General features: G+C 44.5%; 1 protein-coding gene across 1 annotated transcript in view; it reads right to left on the bottom strand.

Moving 5' to 3' along the window:
- Window positions 1-24,234, bottom strand: part of LOC118379292 (solute carrier family 41 member 2-like) — a 44,468-nt gene that overhangs the window by 19,157 nt on the left and 1,077 nt on the right. Inside the window, exons 2-10 of the mRNA XM_035766301.2 lie at window positions 23,476-24,121; window positions 22,832-22,939; window positions 21,153-21,224; window positions 19,330-19,474; window positions 18,978-19,124; window positions 16,978-17,125; window positions 16,788-16,867; window positions 14,592-14,723; window positions 14,171-14,319 (exon numbers count right to left, since the gene is read on the bottom strand). Of these exons, the coding sequence (XP_035622194.2) occupies window positions 14,171-14,319; window positions 14,592-14,723; window positions 16,788-16,867; window positions 16,978-17,125; window positions 18,978-19,124; window positions 19,330-19,474; window positions 21,153-21,224; window positions 22,832-22,939; window positions 23,476-23,994 (1,500 nt within the window). The 5' untranslated portion in view covers window positions 23,995-24,121. The remainder of the gene's footprint in view (window positions 1-14,170; window positions 14,320-14,591; window positions 14,724-16,787; window positions 16,868-16,977; window positions 17,126-18,977; window positions 19,125-19,329; window positions 19,475-21,152; window positions 21,225-22,831; window positions 22,940-23,475; window positions 24,122-24,234) is intronic.

Raw genomic sequence — 24,234 nt, 5'->3', positions numbered from 1 at the left:
CTGCTACTGTCTGTCTGTCTGTCTGTCTGTCTGTCTGTCTGTCTGTCTGTCTGTCTGTCTGTCTGTCTTTCTTAAAGTCCTGCTGTACTGACTAACTGCATGGTTTTCTGTTTCTCTCTGACCTGTTGTCAATAGGGCCGAGGTCAGCTGCTGTTCTCTCTGAGGAGGGTTTCAGGCCTTGACACTGACAACAGTAGACCAGGACACTGACAACAGTAGACCAGGACACTGACAGCAGTAGACCAGGACACTATAACAGCAGTAGACCAGGACACTGACAACAGTAGACCAGGACACTAACAGCAGTAGACCAGGACACTAACAGCAGTAGACCACTGTGTCCTTATCCACCAGTGCTCTTGTCCACAAATCACAATCCCATTGTGCCTTTATCCACCTATCACAAGCCAGGAGAGGGAGTGAGTCAGCGGTTGGCTGCTAGAGTGATTGTGATTATGCAAAGTCTCTCTCTCTCTCTCTCTCTCTCTCTCTCTCTCTCTCTCTCTCTCTCTCTCTCTCTCTCTCTCTCTCTCTCTCTCTCTCTCTCTCTCTCTCTCTCTCTCTCTCTCTCTCTCTCTCTCTCTCTCTCTCTCTCTCTCTCTCTCTCTCTCTCTCTCTCTGGGAAACATGTGTCTAACATTGCCAAAGCAAGTGAGGTAGACAACATACAAAGTGAATATATAAAGTGAAAAACAACAAAAATTAACAGTAAACATTACACATACAACAGTTTCTCTGGGAAACATGTGTTAAAAACAGTAAAGACATTACAAATGTCATATTATATATATATATACACACAATGTACAAATAATTAAAGGACACAAGATAAAATAAATAAGCATAAATATGGGTTGTATTTACAATGGTGTTTGTTCTTCACTGGTTGCCCTTTTCTCGTGGCAACAGGTCACAAATCTTGCTGCTGTGATGGCACACTGTGGAATTTCACCCAGTAGGTATGGGAGTTTTTCAAAATTGGATATGTTTTCGAATTCTGTGGATCTGTGTGATCTGGGGGAAATATGTCTCTCTAATATGGTCATACATTGGGCAGGAGGTTAGGAAGTGCAGCTCAGTTCAGTTTCCACCTCATTTTGTGGGCAGTGAGCACATAGCCTGTCTTCTCTTGAGAGCCATGTCTGCCTACGGCGGCCTTTCTCAATAGCAAGGCTATGCTCACTGAGTCTGTACATGGTCAAAGCTTTCCTTAATTTTGGGTCAGTCACAGTGGTCAGGTATTCTGCCGCTGTGTACTCTCTGTGTAGGGCCAAATAACATTCTAGTTTGCTCTGTTTTTTTGTTAATTCTTTCCAATGTGTTAAGTAATTATCTTTTTGTTTTCTCATGATTTGGTTGGGTCTAATTGTGCTGTTGTCCTGGGGCTCTGTAGGGTGTGTTTGTGAACAGAGCCCCAGGACCAGTTTGCTTAGGGGACTCTTCTCCAGGTTCATCTCTCTGTTTGTTATGGCTTTGTTATGGAAGGTTTGTGAATTTATTTATTTATTTTCATTTTCTCTCTCTCTCTCTCTCTCTCCACAGGTAGTATCACATTTTTCATTTAATTTCATTACAGTACAACAGTTTGATTTGTTTGATCATAGCTAGCTACATAGCCGTCTTTGTATCAAAGATAATTGTGTAGTCTAGAGCGATTTTCTAGGTTAGCTAGCCAGCTATTGTCGTTCTTTTAACGCAACGTAACGTAATCAACACGGCTAGCTAGCCCCCGAATAGCAGCACTGTAGAAACTATTACACTCAACGGAACGACTTGATTAGTGTAGTGTCAACAACGCAGCCACTGCCAGCTAGCCTACAAAGTCAACAACGCAGCCACTGCCAGCTAGCCTACATCAGCAGTACTGTATCATTTTAGTCAAGATTCTTGCTACGTAAGCGTAACTGCCTCTTCTGTAGCCTGTCAACTATGTGTCTGTCTATCCCTGTTCTCTCCTCTCTGCACAGACCATACAAACGCTCTACACCGCGTGGCCGCGGCCACCCTAATCTGGTGGTCCCAGCGCGCACGACCCACGTGGAGTTCCAGGTCTCCGGTAGCCTCTGGAACTGCCGATCTGCGGCCAACAAGGCAGAGTTCATCTCAGCCTATGCCTCCCTCCAGTCCCTCGACTTCTTGGCACTGACGGAAACATGGATCACCACAGCTAACACTGCCACTCCTACTGCTCTCTCTTCGTCCGCCCACGTGTTCTCGCACACCCCGAGAGCTTCTGGTCAGCGGGGTGGTGGCACCGGGATCCTCATCTCTCCCAAGTGGTCATTCTCTCTTTCTCCCCTTACCCATCTGTCTATCGCCTCCTTTGAATTCCATGCTGTCACAGTTACCAGCCCTTTCAAGCTTAACATCCTTATCATTTATCGCCCTCCAGGTTCCCTCGGAGAGTTCATCAATGAGCTTGATGCCTTGATAAGCTCCTTTCCTGAGGACGGCTCACCTCTCACAGTTCTGGGCGACTTTAACCTCCCCACGTCTACCTTTGACTCATTCCTCTCTGCCTCCTTCTTTCCACTCCTCTCCTCTTTTGACCTCACCCTCTCACCTTCCCCCCTACTCACAAGGCAGGCAATACGCTCGACCTCATCTTTACTAGATGCTGTTCTTCCACTAACCTCATTGCAACTCCCTCCAAGTCTCCGACCACTACCTTGTATCCTTTTCCCTCTCGCTCTCATCCAACACTTCCCACACTGCCCCTACTCGGATGGTATCGCGCCGTCCCAACCTTCGCTCTCTCTCCCCCGCTACGCTCTCCTCTTCCATCCTATCATCTCTTCCCTCTGCTCAAACCTATCTCCTGATTCTGCCTCCTCAACCCTCCTCTCCTCCCTTTCTGCATCCTTTGACTCTCTATGCCCCCTATCCTCCAGGCCGGCTCGGTCCTCCCCTCCCGCTCCGTGGCTCGACGACTCATTGCGAGCTCACAGAACAGGGCTCCGGGCAGCCGAGCGGAAATGGAGGAAAACTCGCCTCCCTGCGGACCTGGCATCCTTTCGCTCCCTCCTCTCTACATTTTCCTCTTCTGTCTCTGCTGCTAAAGCCACTTTCTACCACTCTAAATTCCAAGCTTCTGCCTCTAACCCTAGGAAGCTCTTTGCCACCTTCTCCTCCCTCCTGCATCCTCCTCCCCCTCCCCCCCTCTCTGCAGATGACTTCCTAAACCATTTTGAAAAGAAGGTCGACGACATCCGATCCTCGTTTGCTAAGTCAAACGACACCGCTGGTTCTGCTCACACTGCCCTACCCTGTGCTCTGATCTCTTTCTCCCCTCTCTCTCCAGATGAAATCTCGCGTCTTGTGACGGCCGGCCGCCCAACAACCTGCCCGCTTGACCCTATCCCCTCCTCTCTTCTCCAGACCATTTCCGGAGACCTTCTCCCTTACCTCACCTCGCTCATCAACTCATCCCTGACCGCTGGCTACGTCCCTTCCGTCTTCAAGAGAGCAAGAGTTGCACCCCTTCTGAAAAAACCTACACTCGATCCCTACGATGTCAACAACTACAGACCAGTATCCCTTCTTTCTTTTCTCTCCAAAACTCTTGAACGTGCCGTCCTTGGCCAGCTCTCCCGCTATCTCTCTCAGAATGACCTTCTTGATCCAAATCAGTCAGGTTTCAAGACTAGTCATTCAACTGAGACTGCTCTTCTCTGTATCACGGAGGCACTCCGCACCGCTAAAGCTAACTCTCTCTCCTCTGCTCTCATCCTTCTAGACCTATCGGCTGCCTTCGATACTGTGAACCATCAGATCCTCCTCTCCGAGTTGGGCATCTCCGGCGCGGCCCACGCTTGGATTGCGTCCTACCTGACAGGTCGCTCCTACCAGGTGGCGTGGCGAGAATCTGTCTCCTCACCACGCGCTCTCACCACTGGTGTCCCCCAGGGCTCTGTTCTAGGCCCTCTCCTATTCTCGCTATACACCAAGTCACTTGGCTCTGTCATAACCTCACATGGTCTCTCCTATCATTGCTATGCAGACGACACAATTAATCTTCCAGTTGAAGCTCGCATCCGCTACAAGACCATGGTGCTTGCCTACGGAGCTGTGAGGGGAACGGCACCTCAGTACCTCCAGGCTCTGATCAGGCCCTACACCCAAACAAGGGCACTGCGTTCATCCACCTCTGGCCTGCTCGCCTCCCTCCCACTGAGGAAGTACAGTTCCCGCTCAGCCCAGTCAAAACTGTTCGCTGCTCTGGCCCCCCAATGGTGGAACAAACTCCCTCACGACGCCAGGACAGCGGAGTCAATCACCACCTTCCGGAGACACCTGAAACCCCACCTCTTTAAGGAATACCTAGGATAGGATAAGTAATCCTTCTCCCCCCCCCCCTTTAAGATTTAGATGCACTATTGTAAGTGACTGTTCCACTGGATGTCATAAGGTGAATGCACCAATTTGTAAGTCGCTCTGGATAAGAGCGTCTGCTAAATGACTTAAATGTAAATGTAACTTCTTTCACAGATTACAGTGCCTTGAGAAAGTATTCAAACCCCTTGACTTATTCCACATTTTGTTGTGTTACAGCCTGAATTCAAAATGGATTAAATCTCTCACCCATCTACACACAATACCCGATAATGACAAAGTGAAAACATGTTTTTAGAAAAATGTAGCTAATTTATTGAAAATTAAACACAGAAATAGAATTTATATAAGTATTCACACCCCTGAGTAAATACTTTGTAGAAGCACCTTCGGCTGCGATTACAGCTGTCAGTAAGTTTCTAAGAGCTTTGCCAACTGGAATGTACAATATCTGCCCATTATTCTTTGTAAAATTCTTCAAGCTCTGTCAAGTTGATTGTTGATCATTTCTAGACAGCCACTTTCAAGTCTTGCCATAGATTTTCAAGCCTATTTAAGCCAAAACTGTAACTAAGCCTCTCAGGAACATTCAATGTCATCTTGGTAAGCAACCCGTGTAGATTTGGCGTTGTGTTTTAGGTTATTGTTCTGATGAAAGGTGAAGTGTCTTATGGAAAGGTTTTTGCCTGCGCTTATATTCTGTTTATTTTTAACCTAAAACACTGCATAGTTCTTGCCGATGACAAGTATACCCATAACATGATGCAGCCACCACCATGTTTGAAAATATGAAGAGTAGTACTCTGATGTGCTGTGTTGGATTGGCCCAAAACATAACGCTTTGTATTCAGTACAAAAAGTTAATTTGTTTGCCACTTCACTTTAGTGCCTTATTGCAAACAGGATGCATGTACAGGCTTCCTTTGTTTCACTCTGTCATTTAGGTTAGTATTTTTGAGTAACTACAATGTTGATCCATCCTCAGTTCTCTCATACCACAGCCATTAAACTCTGTTTTAAAACCACCATTAGTCCCACGGTGAAATCCCAGAGCAGTTTCCTTCCTCTTCGGCAACCAAGTTAGACAGGATTCCTGTATCTTTCTAATGACCAGTAGCGGTGAGTGGGTAAAAATCAATGGGGAAGCCAAGCCAGAAAAAAAGCCATTACAACCGGTGTTGTGATAATTTAGTACATGCATGCACGTGGTCCTTCTGTAGCTCAGTTGGTAGAGCATGGCGCTTGTAACGCCAGGGTAGTGGGTTCGATTCCCGGGACCACCCATACGTAGAATGTATGCACACATGACTGTAAGTCGCTTTGGATAAAAGCGTCTGCTAAATGGCATATATTATATTATTATATTATTATTATATATTACAGTTGAAGTCGGGGAAGTCAGTAAAATGAGTTTTCAACCACTCCACAAATTTCTTGTTAACAAACTATAGTTTTGGCAAGTCAGTTAGGACATCTACTTTGTGCATGACACAAGTAATTTTCACAACAATTGTTTACAGACAGGATTATTTCACTGTTTCACAATTCCAGTCAGAAGTTTACATACACTAAATTGACTGCCTTTAAACAAATTGGAAAATTCCAGAAATTTGTCATGGCTTTAGAAGCTTCTGATTGACTCAAATTATGTCAATTAGCCTATTGGAGGTGTACCTTTGGATGTATTTCAAGGCCTACCTTCAAACTCAATGCCTCTTTGCTTGACATCATGGGAAAATCTAAAGAAATCCGCCAAGACTTCAGAAAAAGTCTGGTTCATCCTTAGGAGCAATTTCCAAATGCCTGAAGGTACCACATTCATGTGCATAAACAAATAGTACGCAAGTATAAACACCATGGGACCACGCAGCCGGCAACAGCTCAGGAAGGAGACGCTTTCTGTCTCCAGAGATTAACTTATTTTGGCGTGAAAAGAGCAAATCAATCCCAGACCAACAGCAAAGGAACTTGAAGATGCTGGAGGAAACAGGCAAAAAAGTATCTATATCCACAGCAAAACAAGTCCTGTATCAACATAACCTGAAAGGTCGCTCAGCAAGGAAGAAGCCTCTGCTCCAAAACCACCATAAAAAAGCCAAACTACGGCTTGCAACTGCACATGGGGACAAATGGCAGCATCATGTTGTGGGGGTGCTTTGCTGCAGGAGGGACTGGTGCACTTCACAAAATAGATGGCATCATGAGGTAGGAAAATTTGGTGGATATATTGAAGCAACATCACAAGACATCAGTCAGGAAGTTAAAGCTTGGTCGTAAATGAGTCTTCCAAATGGACAATGACCCCAAGCATACTCCCAAAATTGTGACAAAATGGCTTAAGGACAACAAAGTCAAGGTATTGGAGTGGCCATCACAAAACCCTGACCTCAATCCTATAGAATATCTGTGGGCAGAACTGAAAAAGCGTGTGTGAGCAAGGAGGCCTACAAACCCAACTGTTACACCAGCTGTCAGGAGGATTGGGCCAAAATTCACCAAACTTATTGTGGGAAGCTTGTGGAAGGCTACCCGAAATGTTTGAACCAAGTTAAACAATTTAAAGGCAATGCTACCAAACACTAATTGAGTGCATGTAAAATTCTGACCCACTGGGAATGTGATGAAAGAAATAAAAGCTGAAATAAATCACTTATTATTCTGACATTTCACATTCTTAAAATAAAGTGGTGATCCTAACTGACCTAAGACAGGGAATTTTTGCTAGGATTAAATGTATTTGGCTAAGGTGTATGTCAACTTCTGACTTCAACTGTACATGTAGGCATTGTAAATAAGAATCAACTTGCTTAGTTAAGTAAAGAAGAAAAAAAATGAACATATTAATCTTCTATCCTCGCAGGCCAGGGGCACAATGTATGAATTTATGGTTGGATCTGAATCACCTTAATAATTATTGGCCAGTACGGAGAATAAACTAAATAAACCACAAGTCCAAATGCCTATCACCATCCATGGCTAATTTAGGAAAGGGACAATTTTAGCTAGCTAGCCACTGGAGGACAACAAGACAACTAGCTGCACAATGAGTTTTGGTCAATGACGTATGCTCTCGATGTGATTGAGTGAAGCCAAATCCAAACTGGCTTCCCTTTTTTGGTGCACCAGGACCATTCACAGTTGAGCTCACTCAGTTTAGCTCAACTCTGATAGGCTATTATTGTTATTGATTTACATCATCAAGGGAGGCCAAATGCTCGCTGGCTTCCCTTTTATTCAATGCGGCAACAATGTCATGCTCTTTTGGACCCGACAGTATCAGATAGATGGCCTACACATACAGACAGAGGGGTACCGTTTTTGCTCGCTCAGAAGCCTTCTCTGGTGAGATACACTCAGCCTCTTACGAATTGAAGAAAGAAAATTGTGTCCCTGTGCATAATTTATTGGTACATTTTTTGGTCAAGCCTGGCTTCCCTTGGTGTCCATGAATACACGCCACCTGGTGTAGTGATACTACATCAAAAGCCTAATTAATAACTTCACTATGCTGAAAGGAAATCAGCATCTGCTTCTTTTCCCCCCACTTCCTGTATGGTCCTTCTTTTCGAAAGCATTGGAAAACATCCCAGGTCTTTGTACTCGATTGAGGGACCATACAGATAATTGTATGTGTGGTAGACGGGGTAGTCACATAAAAAAAAATATAACGTTAACCACTATTATTATTGAAAAAGTCAAGGGGGAAAAGATCATACTTTCTGAAGGAACTGTACATACAATTTTTGTTATTAGGCCTACATGTACATTGACATTATTTTCAGTTGTCACTATGACGATGAACACACCCTGAAAGCACCGATTGGGCTTGAGTTACCACCTTATTAATATGCAGCATGCAGTAGGATGCATTGATCAGTTGATTGACAGGTGTAGGACTGTAGAACAATAATCTTTCCTCTAGTGTGGATGGTCACCAACGTTTTATACAGTGCCTTAGGAGAGTATTCAGACTCCTTGAATTTTTCCACATTTTGTTACGTTACAGGCTTTTTCTAAAATAGACTAAATACATTTTTTTCCTCAGCAATCTACACATAACACCCCATAATGACAAAGCAAGTCCAGACATGTTTAGCAAATCTATTACAAATAAAAAACTGAAATATCTTTACAAAAGTATTCAGACCACTTGCTATGAGACTCGAAATTGAGCTCAGGTGCATCCTCTTTCCATTGATCATCCCTGAGATGTTTCTACAACTTGATTGGAGTCCACCTATGGTAAATTAAATTGATTGGATATAGTTTGGAAAGGCACACACCTGTCTATATAAGCTCCCAGAGTTGACAGTGCATGTCAGAGCAAAAACAAGGCCATGAGGTTGAGGGAACAGTCCACAGATCTGGGTAAGGGTGCCAAAAAATGTCTGCTGAATTGAAGGTCCACAAGAACACAGTACTCTGTCATTCTTCAATGGAAGAAGTTTGGAACCACCAAGACTCTTCCTAGAGCTGGCCTCCTGGCCAAACTGAGCAATCAGTAGAGAAGGGCCTTGGTCAGGGAGGTGACCAAGAACCAGAGGGTCACTGACAGAGCTCTTGAGTTCCTCTATGGAGATGGGAGAACCTTCCAGAAGACAACCATCTCTGCAGCACTCTACCAAGCAGGCCTTTATGGTAGATTTACTGAGGAGTGGCATCCGTCTGGCCAAAGGCACGTGACAGCCTGCTTGGAGTTTGCCTAACGACACCTAAAGACCCTCAGACCATGAGAAACAAGATTCTCTGGTCTGATGAAACCAAGATTGAACTCCTTCGCCTGAATGCCAAGCATCACGTCTGGAAGAAACCTGGCGCCATCCCTACGGTGAAGCATGGTGGTGGCAGCATCATGTTGTGTAGATATTCAACATTGGCAGGGACTGGGAGACTAGTCAGAATTGAGGGAAAGATGAATGAAGCAAAGTACAGAGAGATCGTTGATGAAAACCTGCTCAAGAGCACTCAGGACCTCAGACTGGAGTGAAGGTTCACCTTCCAACAGAACAACGACCCTAAGCACACAGCCAAGACAAAGCAGGAGTGGCTTCGGGACAAGTCTCTGAATGTCCTGGAGTGGCCCATCCAGATTCCAGACATGAACCAGATCAAACATCTCCGGAGACAACTGAAAATAGCTATGCAGTGACGCTCCCCATCTAACCTAACAGGGCTTGAGAGTATCTGCAGAGAAGACTGGGAGAAACTCCCCAAATACAGATGTGCATGGCCCTTAACTCTGACACAACTAACGTTATCTCAACAGAACTAGTAGGCCTAGCTAATGTGAATTAAATAAATATGACATTACACTTACACTAGTTTAGGCTTACTTGACTTTTATGCTCTAAATTGACTCCTTAAAATAATTTAATCTGGCAATAGTCACCCACAGAGGTTGCCACTGCTGCACTGCAGTAAAGCAGAAGAAGTCGAATTTATCACTTCCGTTGTTTAGCTGTGCCCATAGCAATGTTTGAAAATGAGGTGGATAGTTGCAACCCCCTCCTTTGGGAAGCATGCCTATGCACCTTGTTTCAAGTCCTCTCCCAGGACAACCACGGCAAACCTCTCCCTTTTGAAACAAAGGCACTATCCCATCTCGGACACAAGTTACTGGATGAAGTAGTAAAGACATGGAAAGCAATGCGAGGACTTACCACTAGCACAATGGGAGACCACAACCCCAGACTAAGTATCAAGTTCCCCTGATTCAAGTTACTTTAAAGGAGAAGTATATCATTCCTATAAATAGCATTGAGAGAAAGAGAGAATTCCTCATTGTCCCCTGTGAAAGAGAATGGCTATGGCATTACATGTAAATACGGAAAATAAATGCCCTAGAAACCCTTTTCTATAAGCATTTTATTAAGGAATTATTTATTACAACGTTTTAGGGAGTGGGGATACATTTACTGCTTTGATTTTTCAGAACAACAATGAGAGAGAGAGAGAGACTAGATATCATTGAGTATAAGGACATAAACAACCATTTGTGACATTCATATGACACTGCAGTCTCCTCCAAAGAATGCCCATCAACTATACTTTAAGGTTAAACTCAGTTGGTGTCATTGACAGGAGAGATGATCAGAGGGGTAGAGTTTTCACCATCATCATTAAGACGGGCAGAAAAATGGATAGAGTTTATCAGTGGTGCAGCCAGTGAAAGAGTAGAGACCTGGCCTCCTCATCATAAAAGGAGACCTGACCCTCCACATAATCAACAAACACCACCTTCTGGGGCCTCTCTCTCAGGGAGAGCAGGACACTGGGTTTAGCAAGAGCCTCGTATTCTCCATTCTTCAGCCACAGAGCCCAGTATCCATTCTCAGCACTCAGTGTGATATCCCCCTTCCTGTTGATGGACTCTCTGGCCACTCCTAAATCCCAGTCAGTCTTCCCCTTAACCATCACCTCATTGTCAAATCTAACTGAGGAGAAGCCCTCCTTTCCCAATACATAGAGATCAAGATTGAACCTCTCTGGGTTGTCGGGGAGATCCTGTTTTGTATCTCCATGTTTCACTTGTTTTCTATCCTCAGCCATGATGAGGTAGGGATGTGTCAATCTTGTATCAGGATCCAGAGTCACATCCACTGCATACTGCTGAATCCTCTTCAGTTTGACTTCAGGCAGCTTCTCCATTGTTTATTCAGTGTCTCCTCCAGTTGAGATACCGCTCTCTTCACAGTTCCCACACACAGATGACTATTAACACTGATCCCAGACCAGTTATTGATGGGTGGAGGGGGTGCACAGGGCGGGAAGCTCTGGAGGAGGTGGTCCTCAGTGTGTGAGAGCTGCTCCAGCTCAGTGCTTCCTCTGTAGCTCAGTGATTTCCTGCTCCAGCTCTTTAATGAGCCCTTCAGCCTGCCTCTCTGTTGCTTTCAGCTTCTCCTCAATCACCTCAATGAGCTCAGCCGGACTTCTCTCAATGGAGCGAACCAGAGCAGTGAAGACCTGTACACTGTCTGATCTCTCTTCTCTCTTGCCGAGATCTACTGAGTGTTTGATCTCTTGAACATTCTTCAGTCTCTCCTGGATCATCTGCTGCACTTCAGCCTCAGTCGTCTTCAGCTAATCCTTCCTCTCTCCACGCTTTTCCAGTGTCATGAGTCTTGTGGTCCGTCTCAGTGCAGAATTGACACGGTGAAAGCAAACCATACTATTATCTGAGGATAGCACCCCATCAAACAAAGACAGACAATCATAATTCAACCCGCCAGGCGCGACACAAAACTCAGAAATAAAGATATAATTCATGCCTTACCTTTGAAGATCTTCTTTTGTTGGCACTCCAATGTGTCCCATAAACATCACAAATGGTCCTTTTGTTCTATTATTTCCGTTGTTATATATCCAAAATGTCAATTTATTTGGCACGTTTGCTCCAGAAAAACACAGGTTCCAACTTGCGCAACATGACTACAAAATATCTCATAAGTTACCTGTATTCTTTGTCCAAACAACTTTCCTAATAGAACTTTAGGTATTCAATGTAAATAATCGATAAAATTTAACACAGAATAAACTACGTTCAATACCGGAGGAAAACAAAGTGGAGCGTGCTTTTCAGCTTACAAACCTCTATCAAACAGTACACTTCACTCGACCCTTGTTCTGAACAGGGCTACTTCTTCATTACACAAAGGAAAAACATCAACCAATTTCTAAAGACTTGACATCCAGTGGAAGCGATAGGAATTGCAAGCAACTGCCTTAGAATTCTAGATTCCCAATGAAAACCCATTGAAAAGAGAGTGACCTCAAAAATAAATTTCCTGGATGGTTTGTCCTCGGGGTTCCGCCTGCCAAATAAGTTCTGTTATACTCACAGACATTCAAACAGTTTTAGAAACTTCAGAGTAGAGGTCGACCGATTAATCGGAATGGCCGATAACTTGAAATCCGCCCTAATTTTTCATAACAATCAGAAATCGGTATTTTTGGACACAGATTTTTGCCGATTTTCTTTTATTTTTTTCACACCTTTATTTAATCTTTATTTAACGAGGCAAGTCAGTTAAGAACACATTCTTATTTTCAATGACGGTCTAGGAATGAACGGTGGGTTAACTGCCTTGTTCAGGGCCAGAAAGATAGATTTTTAACTTGTCAGCTCGGGGGAACCAGTCTTGCAACCTTACAGTTAACTAGTCCAACGCGATAACGACCTGCCTCGACACTGGCAATACTAAAGTGCCTATAAGAACATCCAATAGTCAAAGGTTACTGAAATACAAATGGTATAGAGGGAAATAGTCCTATAATTCCTATAATAACTACAACCTAAAATGTCTTACCTGAGAATATTGAAGACTCATGTTAAAAAGGAACCACCAGCTTTCATATGTTCTCATGTTCTGAGCAAGGAACTTAAACGTTAGCACATATTGCACTTTTACTTTCTTTTCCAACACTTCGTTTTTGAATTATTTAAACATGTTTCATTACTTATTTGAGGCCAAATTGATTTTATTTATGTATTATATTAAGTTAAAATAAGTGTTAATTCAGTATTGTTGTAATTGTCATTATTACAACAACAAAAATAAGAAATCTGACGATTAATCGGCATCGGATTTTTTGGTCCTCCAATAATCGGTATTAGCATTGAAAAATCATAAATTGGTCGACCTCTTCTTCAGAGTGTTTTCTATCCAAATCTACTAATAACATGCATATCCTAGCTTCTGGGCCTGAGTAGCAGGCAGTTTACTTTGGGCACGGTTTTCATCCGGACGTGAAAATACTGCCCCCTATCCCAAACAGGTTAACTACCCCCCCCAACAAGATTTAGATGCAAGTGGCTGTTCCACTGGTTGTCATAAGGTGTATGCACCAATTTGTAAGTCGCTCTGGATAAGAGCGTCTGCTAAATGACTTAAATGTAAATGTAAATATAATCAGATACCCTCCTGCTCAAAGTACCTTATGATATGATGATATATGATTTTTTCCCCTCTTTAGTTTAAAGGCTCACTAGTGAAGTTGAAGAGAAATGGCAACTAACATATGTCTTCATTTCCTATAAAGACCAGTTGTAGTGAGTAAACATTGACCCCAGACTATCAAAGCTAAGTTCCACGGAATCAAGACTTCCAGGGTGGCAGTTAGGCCTTTCTGTGTACAACAAACAACTTTAAAATAAGATAGTTGGAGAGAAAATGCACACCTAGAAAATATGTTCACTCCAGACAGTCGTGACATGCCATGGCACACCTATAGTAAAAGCACCAATTCACATTATGAGCCTTTGCTTCCATAAATCGATCCTAATGCAATCAAAGCGGTAAAACACACAAGTCAGACGTCTTCAGGGAAAAAAACAGAGCTCTAGGAATGCTTAGGATACACACATTTCTACATTTAGCAAACGCTCTTATCCAGAGCGATCTACAGGAGCAATTACGGTTAAGTACCTTGCGCAAGGGCACGTCGACAGATTTTTCACCTAGGCGGGCTTGGGGATTCAAACCAGCCACCTTTCTAGTTACTGGCCCAACGTTCTTAACCACTAGGCTTCCTGCCGCACCTGATTTTTCTTCAAATGTCACTTAGGAAGGAGCACTCATCTAAGCTGACGTTCATTATGCGTGTGGTTCATTTATGTTGAAGTGTTATGAAAGCCGAGTGAAAGAGGGTCTCTGAACGCAGCTCGCTTGTGATAGCGTCACAATAATAGCGGTGTCTCGCAAAATATCTGCTTTTAATAAAAAGTAATGTCAGCCAGGGAAATTTCAAGCTCAGATGAAGGTCACATTTGGAAAAGGAATTCGCAGACTATGGATAGTTTGCAAAGGAACTATCCCCATCACACACACACACCACTAACCTGTAAGAGGGCGGCAGCCAGATAGACGGTCATGAAGATAGGCGTCAGGGTGGTGTGGCCGCTTTTCATCAGGTGGATGGTGTACAAGAAGATCAGGTGACCCGGGAGCACCAATAGGAGCAGCACCTGGGCCGAACGATGATTGGCTCCTGAGAGAGGAAATGAGAGGAGTTGGAACTGTGCAACTGAGTCTAACAATAAACAGATGCTAAGACGGTTCCTAACCTGTGTATCTGTCAGCCTAAATTATGGGGTAGTGACTTAACATAGTACCTTCTGCAGCACCTACTGTACAATTTATGTATTAAAATCACAGCGAGAGGGATGGGAAATCTCTCTATGCTAAGCAACCTGTCCTGTAGGATGCCCCGTTTAAAACAGATCATATTTCCACAGTTTGAGTATTGGTTAGGTGCTTTACCTGTGCCATAGAAGGTGCGGCAGGGGTAGTAGCAGCCTTTGGCTTCCTCTGGTACCTCCCCAGGAGCACTGTGGAAATGGAGGTGAGTGGAGATACGGCTAGACTGGATGGCTACCAGGTTCCCCCCAATACCTGTAGAACAGACAGAACAGGCAGGCTTAGGGCTGGAGCTGACTGGAGGCAGCTGAGTATAGAGCAGAAGTGAGGGTGAGAGAAATGCGAGGACCCAGATTTGTATCCTTCCCTAAACAGTTGATGCCTTCCAGTCACAGATCTGAGGTAACGCAACCTCTCCCTCCAAAGAGCAGGGATGTACTGTAGTTTGTCATATTACGTCCTTCTAGATCCATTAGGACAGAGGGAAGGGTGTGAGTTTTTGTTTGGAATGCAGCCTTCTCAACCAGTAGGAGCATGAGACAGCAGTGATGCATCGCCACTGTCGGAGACATAATTAATACATATTACTGTGTGGGAAAACTGCATTACACACACACACACACACACACACACACACACAGAGAGACAAAGAGAGAGAGAGAGAGAGAGAGAGAGAGAGAGAGAGAGAGAGAGAGAAAAAAACAAGACGTGGGGATAGACAGACAAGGAAAGTAGGGAGAAAGAGGAAAAAAATAAAATGTCTGACAGCGTGCCCCATCTAATACTGCTCAGCTTCATCATATAGATTGTAATTTGTATCAAGCAGATGAACATTGCTCATGAGAACAGCAGGACAAGGCAATTTATATCCACACACACACAGGTGACTCAGAGTAGTCTAGCCACGCAGCACGGCTCATGTAGAAACACTCACAGCTTCCAGGTGGGCAGACCAGACAACCACTCCAACCCAAAATAGTGTATGAGAGACAACACTGACAGAAAGTAGAGAAGGAGATGAGAGGCTGTGGTCAGTGAGACAGACAACACTGACAGAAAGTAGAGGAGAGAGGATGTGGTCAGTGAGACAGAAAGGGAGTTTGGGCATTCCAAAGAGTACCCAAAGAGGCACAGTACCAAAAGGGTTGTGTTTTGGAGAGGGGTATATTTTGTGGTAGCTGGGCTCATCTCCCTTCCTGTGCTTGTTATCCTAATCAGGCAGGCCTAAATGAGAACAGACACCCCTGCTGCCCAGAGATTATGGCCACTTAATCCAATCTTTGCTGCCTCTCCACTGACATTTACCTACTCCGTGGTGCGGCTAAATAGAATGCCCTGCCCCCCCTCATACTCCTCCCTGCCTAATCCCCCCTTCTCATTCTGCAACATCCCTCACTTTCACTGTAATTCTCTACCATCTCCAGTCCACCACTCAATCCCTCTCATCCAGAGGTCTGGAGAGTATAATGGTTTCACCTCAGCAGGGGGGCTAGCTGCTGTAATTTGGGTCACTGGGTCTGACAGAGGGAGAGGGGGGGTGGGGTGAGGGTAGACCACAGGGGGGTCCCGTCTCCCACTATATCCCGCCTCATCGGAGTAGCTCTGGGACAACAGACTATCTGCATGCCTCTCCTCGTCTCATCTCCCTATTTTCATTTCTCCCATTTCAGTCTCCTTTTTCTCTCCCATTCCCCCAATTCCTCTCCTTTACCAGCTTCACTCATCTCCTCTTATATTCTGTGTCTAGTTTTGAAGAGAGGAACTGTGCACGTTCAGAGTGAAAAGCTCAGCCTAGTCATCTCCTCCCTATACGATAGTAACCACCTCTGTGTTGTAAATCACAGATAGTTACAGGGTTGGTGAGGAAACCTCCCTTTTCCAGCCCCAGTCATTTGTCTGTGTGGTACACACACACACACACACACACACACACACACACACACACACACACACACACACACACACACACTTCCCAGATCACCCAGCCATTTCCTGATTTGTAGACATCTCAGCAATAACATAGATTAGAGGCACACAGTCTCCTTCCATTGCGTTAAATGTCTCTCATTAACAATGTTTAATTAAAAGCTGATCTCCGGTTGTCAAAATGCCAGCAACAGCCTTGGCAACGGTCCCCCGGTAAGGATGGGAGGAGGTTGACAGTAGCAGTGATAGAGACAGACGTTTGTGTTTAGTCCATTACGCACTATTTTTCTAACTACGAGGGTTGAATGTAAATTCATTAAAATTGGTGCGCATTGTAAGCCACATTGTAAACCCACACAGAGTGTCTAATCAGTCAGTGATGTTGCGTCTCACCGTTAATGACAGGGGTGTACACCACGATGCCAGCCAGGTTCGGGTCAGACACGGTTTTGTCCAAGATGAGTCCTCCGATACTGCAGAGCACAGAACATTCACACTAAAAATGTGGCATTATTTTCATCATGTGAATGTACAATTGTCTGTTGCTATTTCTCTATGACAGTGAGTGAGTGCATCCACACACCTGCTGATGACCATGGCAGTAATGACAGGCTCCCAGCCGGAGTAGAGCAGGGTGCGGCTGGCCGGGTGTTTGGATGAGATCACCATCCACACTGGAGTCAGAGACAGGAAGAAGGCACACACCAGGGACGACACGTACGGGTGAGAGTCTACACACAGAGACAAACAGAGCGAGAGAACGACAAGTCAAATTGTATTTATCACGTGCCGAAAACAACTGGTTCAAACTTTACAGTGAAAAGCTTGCTTAAGAACCTTTCCCAATGACGCAGAATGTTAAACACAAAAGGAATAAAATACCTGGGATAAGATCAAAATTGGGGAGAAAAAGGGTGTACATTTAAAAAATAAATAACACACAAGCATATATACAGGGAGTAGCAGTACCAGATACATGTGCAAAGGTAGATATGTACATTAAAGGAGACAGAGAAACAGAGGAAAATTGAGAATTCAAAACAGATGTAATCCCCAGAGTGAACCTTCTGGTGAGAGTTACAACAACAAAACAACAAACACCATTTATCAGCTTCAGCTGCATGAGGATTGACAGAACATTGGGGAACATACTGTCCCTCCTCTCCCCAGGAAAGACAGCGTGACACAGAGCAGGGAGCAAGAAAACAACAGAGATTCATAACAAACCAAAGAAGTGCTGTATTTGTGACTCAGTACAGTAGCTACAGAACAGGACATATCTAACACATCACTCACTATCAAGACACTCTCCTTGGAGGGGTCTACTTTATACAGAAATTTGCATGCGCACACACACTTCCTCTTTAGCCAAACTCTAATGATTATTACAGCACTAAATCAGAGTGATGTTGGAGAATAGAGAAGGGAAAAACACCTGCTTAGTGCCTAGTAGTGAGATATGTAACTCCATCATCCCCTTCTCCTTACCAGATGTTCGTCTCACCATGATCCCATTACACACTTAATGGCCCTCATCATCAACCCCCTGAAGACATAGATATAAAACCCAGAGAAGGGAGCTCTATGTAGTCACAGTGGGTAGAATTGGGTAATAGTCCCAGTCATGATGACACAGGTATAACGACCAGTCCCTGGGTTTAGGCTTGACTCTGGGTGTCACTGTGGTTCACTATTCCCTTGCCACGTTTCAGCTTTAGGTCTTAAAATAAATGTTTGCAGTAGTCAACTGTGGCCTTGGGAAAATATACAGTCTCCTGGATATCTCTGTGCACCATCAGGCTAAAATGACTAACTTTAACTGTGAGTAAACTGCACATTAGTCCAATTAGGCAGAACACTGCGGACGGGACGGACACGGCTGGCCCTTACAACAGAGACACTGTCCTCTGCGGCAACATCCCAAATGGCACCCTATTCTCTACGTAGTGCACTACTTTTGACCAAGGCCCATAGGGAATAGAGTTTGGAACACAACCTGTCCTACACCACCAGGCAAGGCCAGACAGATTTACTGAGCTGGTATGAACTCTTCTATTAAATTATCTCAGAGGTTTTACTGTAGCCTTTCATAGATTTTGAGTCTCTGGTCTGGTGATGAATGCTTGTTTCATAGGGCTCAGACACGTCAAGGTTAGTAAAATACAGTTTCCAAAGGAAACGCTTGCTGGTCCACTCTGTGTTGAGTAATGTAACGTGAGGAAGCGTGTGTGAGGCTGGGCATGGCACATATTAAATATGGACTATGAAGTGTGAGAAGGAGAGAGGGAGAAGAAAGAAAGACAGTCTGTTCTGATGAATTACCAGTAAAGACAAAAAATTACAGCATAAGAGTGCCATCTAGTGGTTGAAAGATGCAGTCTGATTCCAAACGGACCATTTCTTTACACTGTTGGACAGATTTACTGAGCATTTTCACCTTTTTTCAAGGGGAAATAAAACACAAACAGAGGAAGGATGAAGTGAAGGATTATGAACTCAATATAGAGGGTAAAACAATTTGTTGACTGGTTTTGTATCTTATTTCCATCTGGAAGTATCTAGTCCAAACCCTCCTCCTCTCACCCAGGCAGTTGTAGAGTCCCTGGCTGATCCAGGCCAGGATGGCCAGGGTGATGAGGTCACCGAAGCTGGCGGCGATGGGTGTAGCCACGTTGTCGGGGTTGATGCCAGTCTTCTTGGAGCCCACGATCACCCCCACCATGATGAAGCCTGGGGTTCAGACGGTACAGAGGTCAGGGCGACATGCCTGCACATACCTCAACCTTCCATGTGTGTGTTTGCTACTAATATATAGCACGAGACCCATCAGCAGTGGGTGATAATGTGTGGGGCTTTGACTGACTGTCTATCTGCGCCTATTCCATATCAGAGTACATGTGTGTGTCCTTGTCTGTGTGTGTGTGTGTGTCTGTACCCTGCAGCATAGAGGCTATGAAGGCAGTGGCCACGCTGGCAGAGCAGAGCAGCACGGCATGACTCATCTGGAACTTCCCTTCTGGGATCCAACCCAGAACCACTGCCGCCACTGCTGCCAGGAAGCCAACTACTGTAGCCTGTACCTAGAAAGGGAAAGTGTGGGGGGCAGAGCGAGAGAGGATGAAAAAGGGAGAAGGAATATAGGGAATGAGAGAAAGGGAGAGGTGTGAGGACAGTGTTAACAGGAATAACATAAACCTGTTTTTCTAACAATGTTCTCCTGTTATATGATACACTATCAACATTGAAGACAAGTCCTCAAGGGGCCATTAAACACTGTGCTTGAACACTATCAGTCCCTCAGTCAATAATTACCACAAGTACTAACCAGAAGTACACATACTACACAGATAGGGAGATAAGGGCACAAATCCAACACTGCTCGCCAATGTTCCCTCTAAGATGAACACGGGCGCGCAGCTCCCCCGGCACGAATATGAGCTTATAGGGAAGCATGAGATTGCTCTAGAAAGTTGAGTGAAGTTCAGTGTTCATCAAGGCATTCCTAGTCGATCGCCAAAGATTTCTGTAAAAAAATAACAATGATAAAGCCTTGTGTTCCTAATTTTATAAATGGTTCGTCTCGGGCTGTTTGGCGGTAGGTACACCTGATTCAGCTGCCTTGCGCGTCGGGTATGTGAACTGTTGCCATTTTGAACCAATTCATGTGTCTGGAAGGCCCAGAGAGCAAATCAAGTGCACTATATGCCTACTGCTGGCCAATCGGATTGCTCAAATTACCGTGTCTGCAGTAACATAGCAGGCATAAAAAAAAGCTACAGCAAAGTTGATACTGTGATATTTCAAAACCATGACTACAGGGAGACTCAACAAATACCAGGAATATCCAGGAATATTTCACTTTCTCTGTTCATAGGAGTAACAACATGAATGTGTGCATGTGGCAGAAATAATGCGGTACAACTCGAGTCTTGCTGTCAGCTGGAAGACGTTCTCCTTTTTGGTCAGTATCAGTGGAGGAAAGGGAAAGCGGAGGGATGTTTGGCCCAAACAACAATGCATTAGCAGGGCAATTCAAGTAAAGCCAATATGTGGTGATAATGTATTGAGCCTATAGCTTACTGCACAAACCTCCTTGCTATAGTACTGTTTTTAATTGGTTCATGTTGCATAGGCTTACCATTTTTTTATGTCATGTTGAGAAGAAGCTCTCAGTTTGCATTTGGAATTGTTTTGTCTTAAAGGGGCAGTGTTGTATTTTGAGACAGGCTTGAATTAGCTAAGTAGCCAACAGGCAGAGGGTAGCATCATTTGTCTGATTCTCTGTAATAAATGGTATGGGAATAATAATACATTTTAATTTGTAAAGTGGTTTCTTGCGTCAAACACCACAACATTTTCAGTCACCTCCTTGACTGAAGGACAAGTGGATAAACAGCTTAATGTCAAGCCCTGCTGGTTTTTCCAAAGTCTCATGGAATGTAGGCCTATGCTGAACACCACACATTTCCTGCTACTGCAGGCTGAATGATAGAACAGCTATTTCCATGATACATTTTATGGGATGCATTTTCTCCATAGTTTTTTATGGTAAGCCACTCTAAAGCGGGTATAGCCTCAGGTGTTTACAGTAAACACGCGCTGGAAGTTGCACTACATTTTCACAACGTTCAAGTTTGAGCTGAAATTTGGCTCGGTAGAAAGAAAAAAAAAAAAATAATAATAGTAATTAAAAATAAAAAATTTAAAAAATCAGGGAATATTGCTGCTCGCTATGAGGCTGACCGTGTTTGTGTTTACCTGTTTTAGCGCCAGGTTTCCTATGATCAGATTCCACTTCTCTATGGGAGAGTCCATCTTCCCCACATTCACCTGCACAGTGAGACCACAACCAGCTAGTCAACTCATTCAATATTCACTTTAATCTCACACTCAAATAGCCTGCCCAAAAAACAGATTAATAACTACTTTGAACAGTTTGCAAGAACCGCTAATCAGATTACTAACTAATATGTTTAAACTAAACACAATGTTCAATTGAGTGCATTGTTTCAGATGGGAAGGTTTGTGACCGTTCTTGTTTTCTTAGCAAAAGTATGCAGAGCTTAGCAGTTTTGAGTTTAGTGAACAGGGAGTGAGCTGAGGGAACAAGTGAAACACAACACTGAGTTTGTGTGAGACCGAACAGAATGATGTGAATGTGTATCTGTGAGGAAAGAGGCAGGGGAGGAACGGGCCAAACTGAACAAAGAGAGAATTCTGTCCCATCACCTCATCAACTTCTCCGACCCCACATCATTTCAATAGGGGGAGAGAGGAAGGGAGGGAGGAAAAAAGGGAGAAAGCAAGATGGGAGAACCAGAGTGTAATGGTGTGCGAGAGAGTGTCGAGACAGGAGAGAGAGAGAAATAGAAAAAGAGAAAGTGAGATATGTTAGAGATTAAATATGGTGAAGTGAGGTTGTTTTCTTTGCAATTATATGACAAGTTCTTACACTAGGCAGAGTGAACCGAAGGCCAGAATCTAAAAAACTATTGCTGGACATAACAGTCTACCAATCTACTATTGCCATCAAGACAATAGTTATTTTCTATAAATCCCTCTAAACCCTCTCCCCGCCCCCCCCTCTCTCAGTCTTTTGCCCTCTTCCTTCAAATCTCTCGTGCTCTGAGCTTGTTTGCGCTCTAAGATCGAGGTGGAGTGTCAACTTTTCATACAAACTGCCTGTTCACTGTTCTGTCTGCAGCCCATCCCTTTAGTGGAAACACCACCTCCCTTCTTCCTTCTCTCTGAAGGGAAAGGAGGAAGGGTCTGGGAAATCATGACATGGGGAACTAGACAGATCGCTACCTCAGCAGACTTCTCTCATAAATCCCTTAGACTTAGATCCTGGGGTGAGAGGCTATTCTACAGCAGTGGACACGACTCCACAGACTAATAGTTTAATTTATAACCATGTCTTAACATGGTAAAGAAGCATGGACGTTTCAAAGGGGCACCAGGCAAAATAGATTATACAAGATAGTAAAAATTAGCATTTTCCTCCCTGTTCCCTACCGTCTCATTTAACCTGATATATGGCCTACCAGACATGGCCTATGGAGGATCACAACAAAAGCCTATAAAGACAAGTCCAGGCATGACAACAACAAGCATGATACATCACTTTAGTCTACAGGGCCTCAGGTAAAACTAGACATTACCACTATGTATAACCAACGTCATCCACATAACCATAACTACATGCTACATACCTACTATGTCTGATGGTCTTTAATCCTCAAACTAATGATGTCATAACTCCTAAACCAGGAAGCCATCTTGATATACATCTCAAATAGGTTTTGTAGAGCAAGCAGAAGAGCATGTGTGAGTGTGTTGTATCTAGAATGTGCAAATACTTATTGATGTATTGATGGTGTCTGTGTGCAGAAGTGTGTTTGAAAGTATTTAAAAGACAGCGTGTGTGTGTGTCTTACCGCGGTGGATAGTCTGGATGCGAGGGTCATCTCCAGGTTGCCCTTCAGGCCCAGCAGAGCCGGAACCAGGATGAAGATCTCTGTAATGTACTTAAAGGCATCCCAGTGCTGGGGGGGGTGAGAGAGAGAGAGGATGAGGGGGAGAGGGAGAGAGAAAAAGAGAGAAGACAGCAATATTAGACATGTCATTATTGTTAATAGTTTATTGTTGGCTACCGGCTAGTATAGAGCAGATGGGAGCTTACATTTGTTCATTGTCAGCTTGTCTGAATTGGTAATTTGTCCGCTTTCAAATTTTCACATTCAAATTCAAACGTTCTATCAAGAAGTAGATAAGGCAAACTGCCATAGCTTCCAGTCGTAGGTTTCTTCCTAGTACCCTATCCCTAATAGTATTTGCTGAGTGGCTATGAGAATCCCTTTAACAATTTAATATCAATAGACACATATCGCTTTATCACCTCCCTTGAAAGCTCTTACAGCCATTTACTCTGGACTACACAAGAAATGGACTCATAAATAAACAATACAAACTAATTGAATTAAACTGTGCCAAATCCATCTCCTCTACCTAATTGAACTTCACATGCACTAGTCCACACCCCAGTCTCAACAGGACCTATGCTCTACCATTCCAGTCTCACCTGTACTATGTCCAGCACCATCCCTGCCGACACGGTGCCGAACCCAGCCAGCAGGAAAGGCACCACGATCTGCAGCGCCATGGCCAAGGGCGACTCCTTGGGCATGTTCCGTGTGGGGGGTCTCTGACTCTCCTCTTCCTCCTCCTCCTCTGCATCGCCCTCCTCCCCCGAGAGCGTCCCCTCAGGGAGCATGGGCTCAGTCTCAGAGTACCGCACATCCCCACCGTCTGACAGGCTAACGGATGTCCGCGCTACCCGGTCCGAGTGCCGGCGCACCTCCAGGTGAGGGGGGTCAGGCCGGTAGCCGTTCCCATCAGGTTTGGGACCCAGGTCGGCCATGGCCAGACCACGCTCTTCCTGGAGCTTGGTGTATCCCGTAGGGACCATGGTTTGGAACAGAGAGGGGATCCACCCGGTAGGCACTGGCTTCAGAGAGAGACTGCTCCAGCCACCGGCGGCTCCGCTCATACGCACCGCAAGGCTAGGGCCCAGAGAATCACCCAGTGTGTGGATGTTCATGCTAAGCACTGCTGCTGATGGGTCAACAATGTCTCATCTCCATTCATCCAGGCTGGGGCAGTGTGAAAGAGGGCAGGCTGGGCTGGTTAAATAGGAAGAGGGGCATCCATGTCCACTACGATCAGCCCTGTGGAGACCAGCCAAGGAGAAAGACTTGAAACACTGTTCTCTCCGGCTCATGCAAGCAACACAAACAGAAATGATAGGCTTGCTATTCTCCCCGGGTGCAAAGGCAAACCA

This window comes from Oncorhynchus keta, chromosome 13 (assembly GCF_023373465.1).
Source record: "Oncorhynchus keta strain PuntledgeMale-10-30-2019 chromosome 13, Oket_V2, whole genome shotgun sequence".
Classification (NCBI taxonomy): domain Eukaryota; kingdom Metazoa; phylum Chordata; class Actinopteri; order Salmoniformes; family Salmonidae; genus Oncorhynchus; species Oncorhynchus keta.
This window is presented reverse-complemented; position numbering and strand designations above follow the sequence as displayed.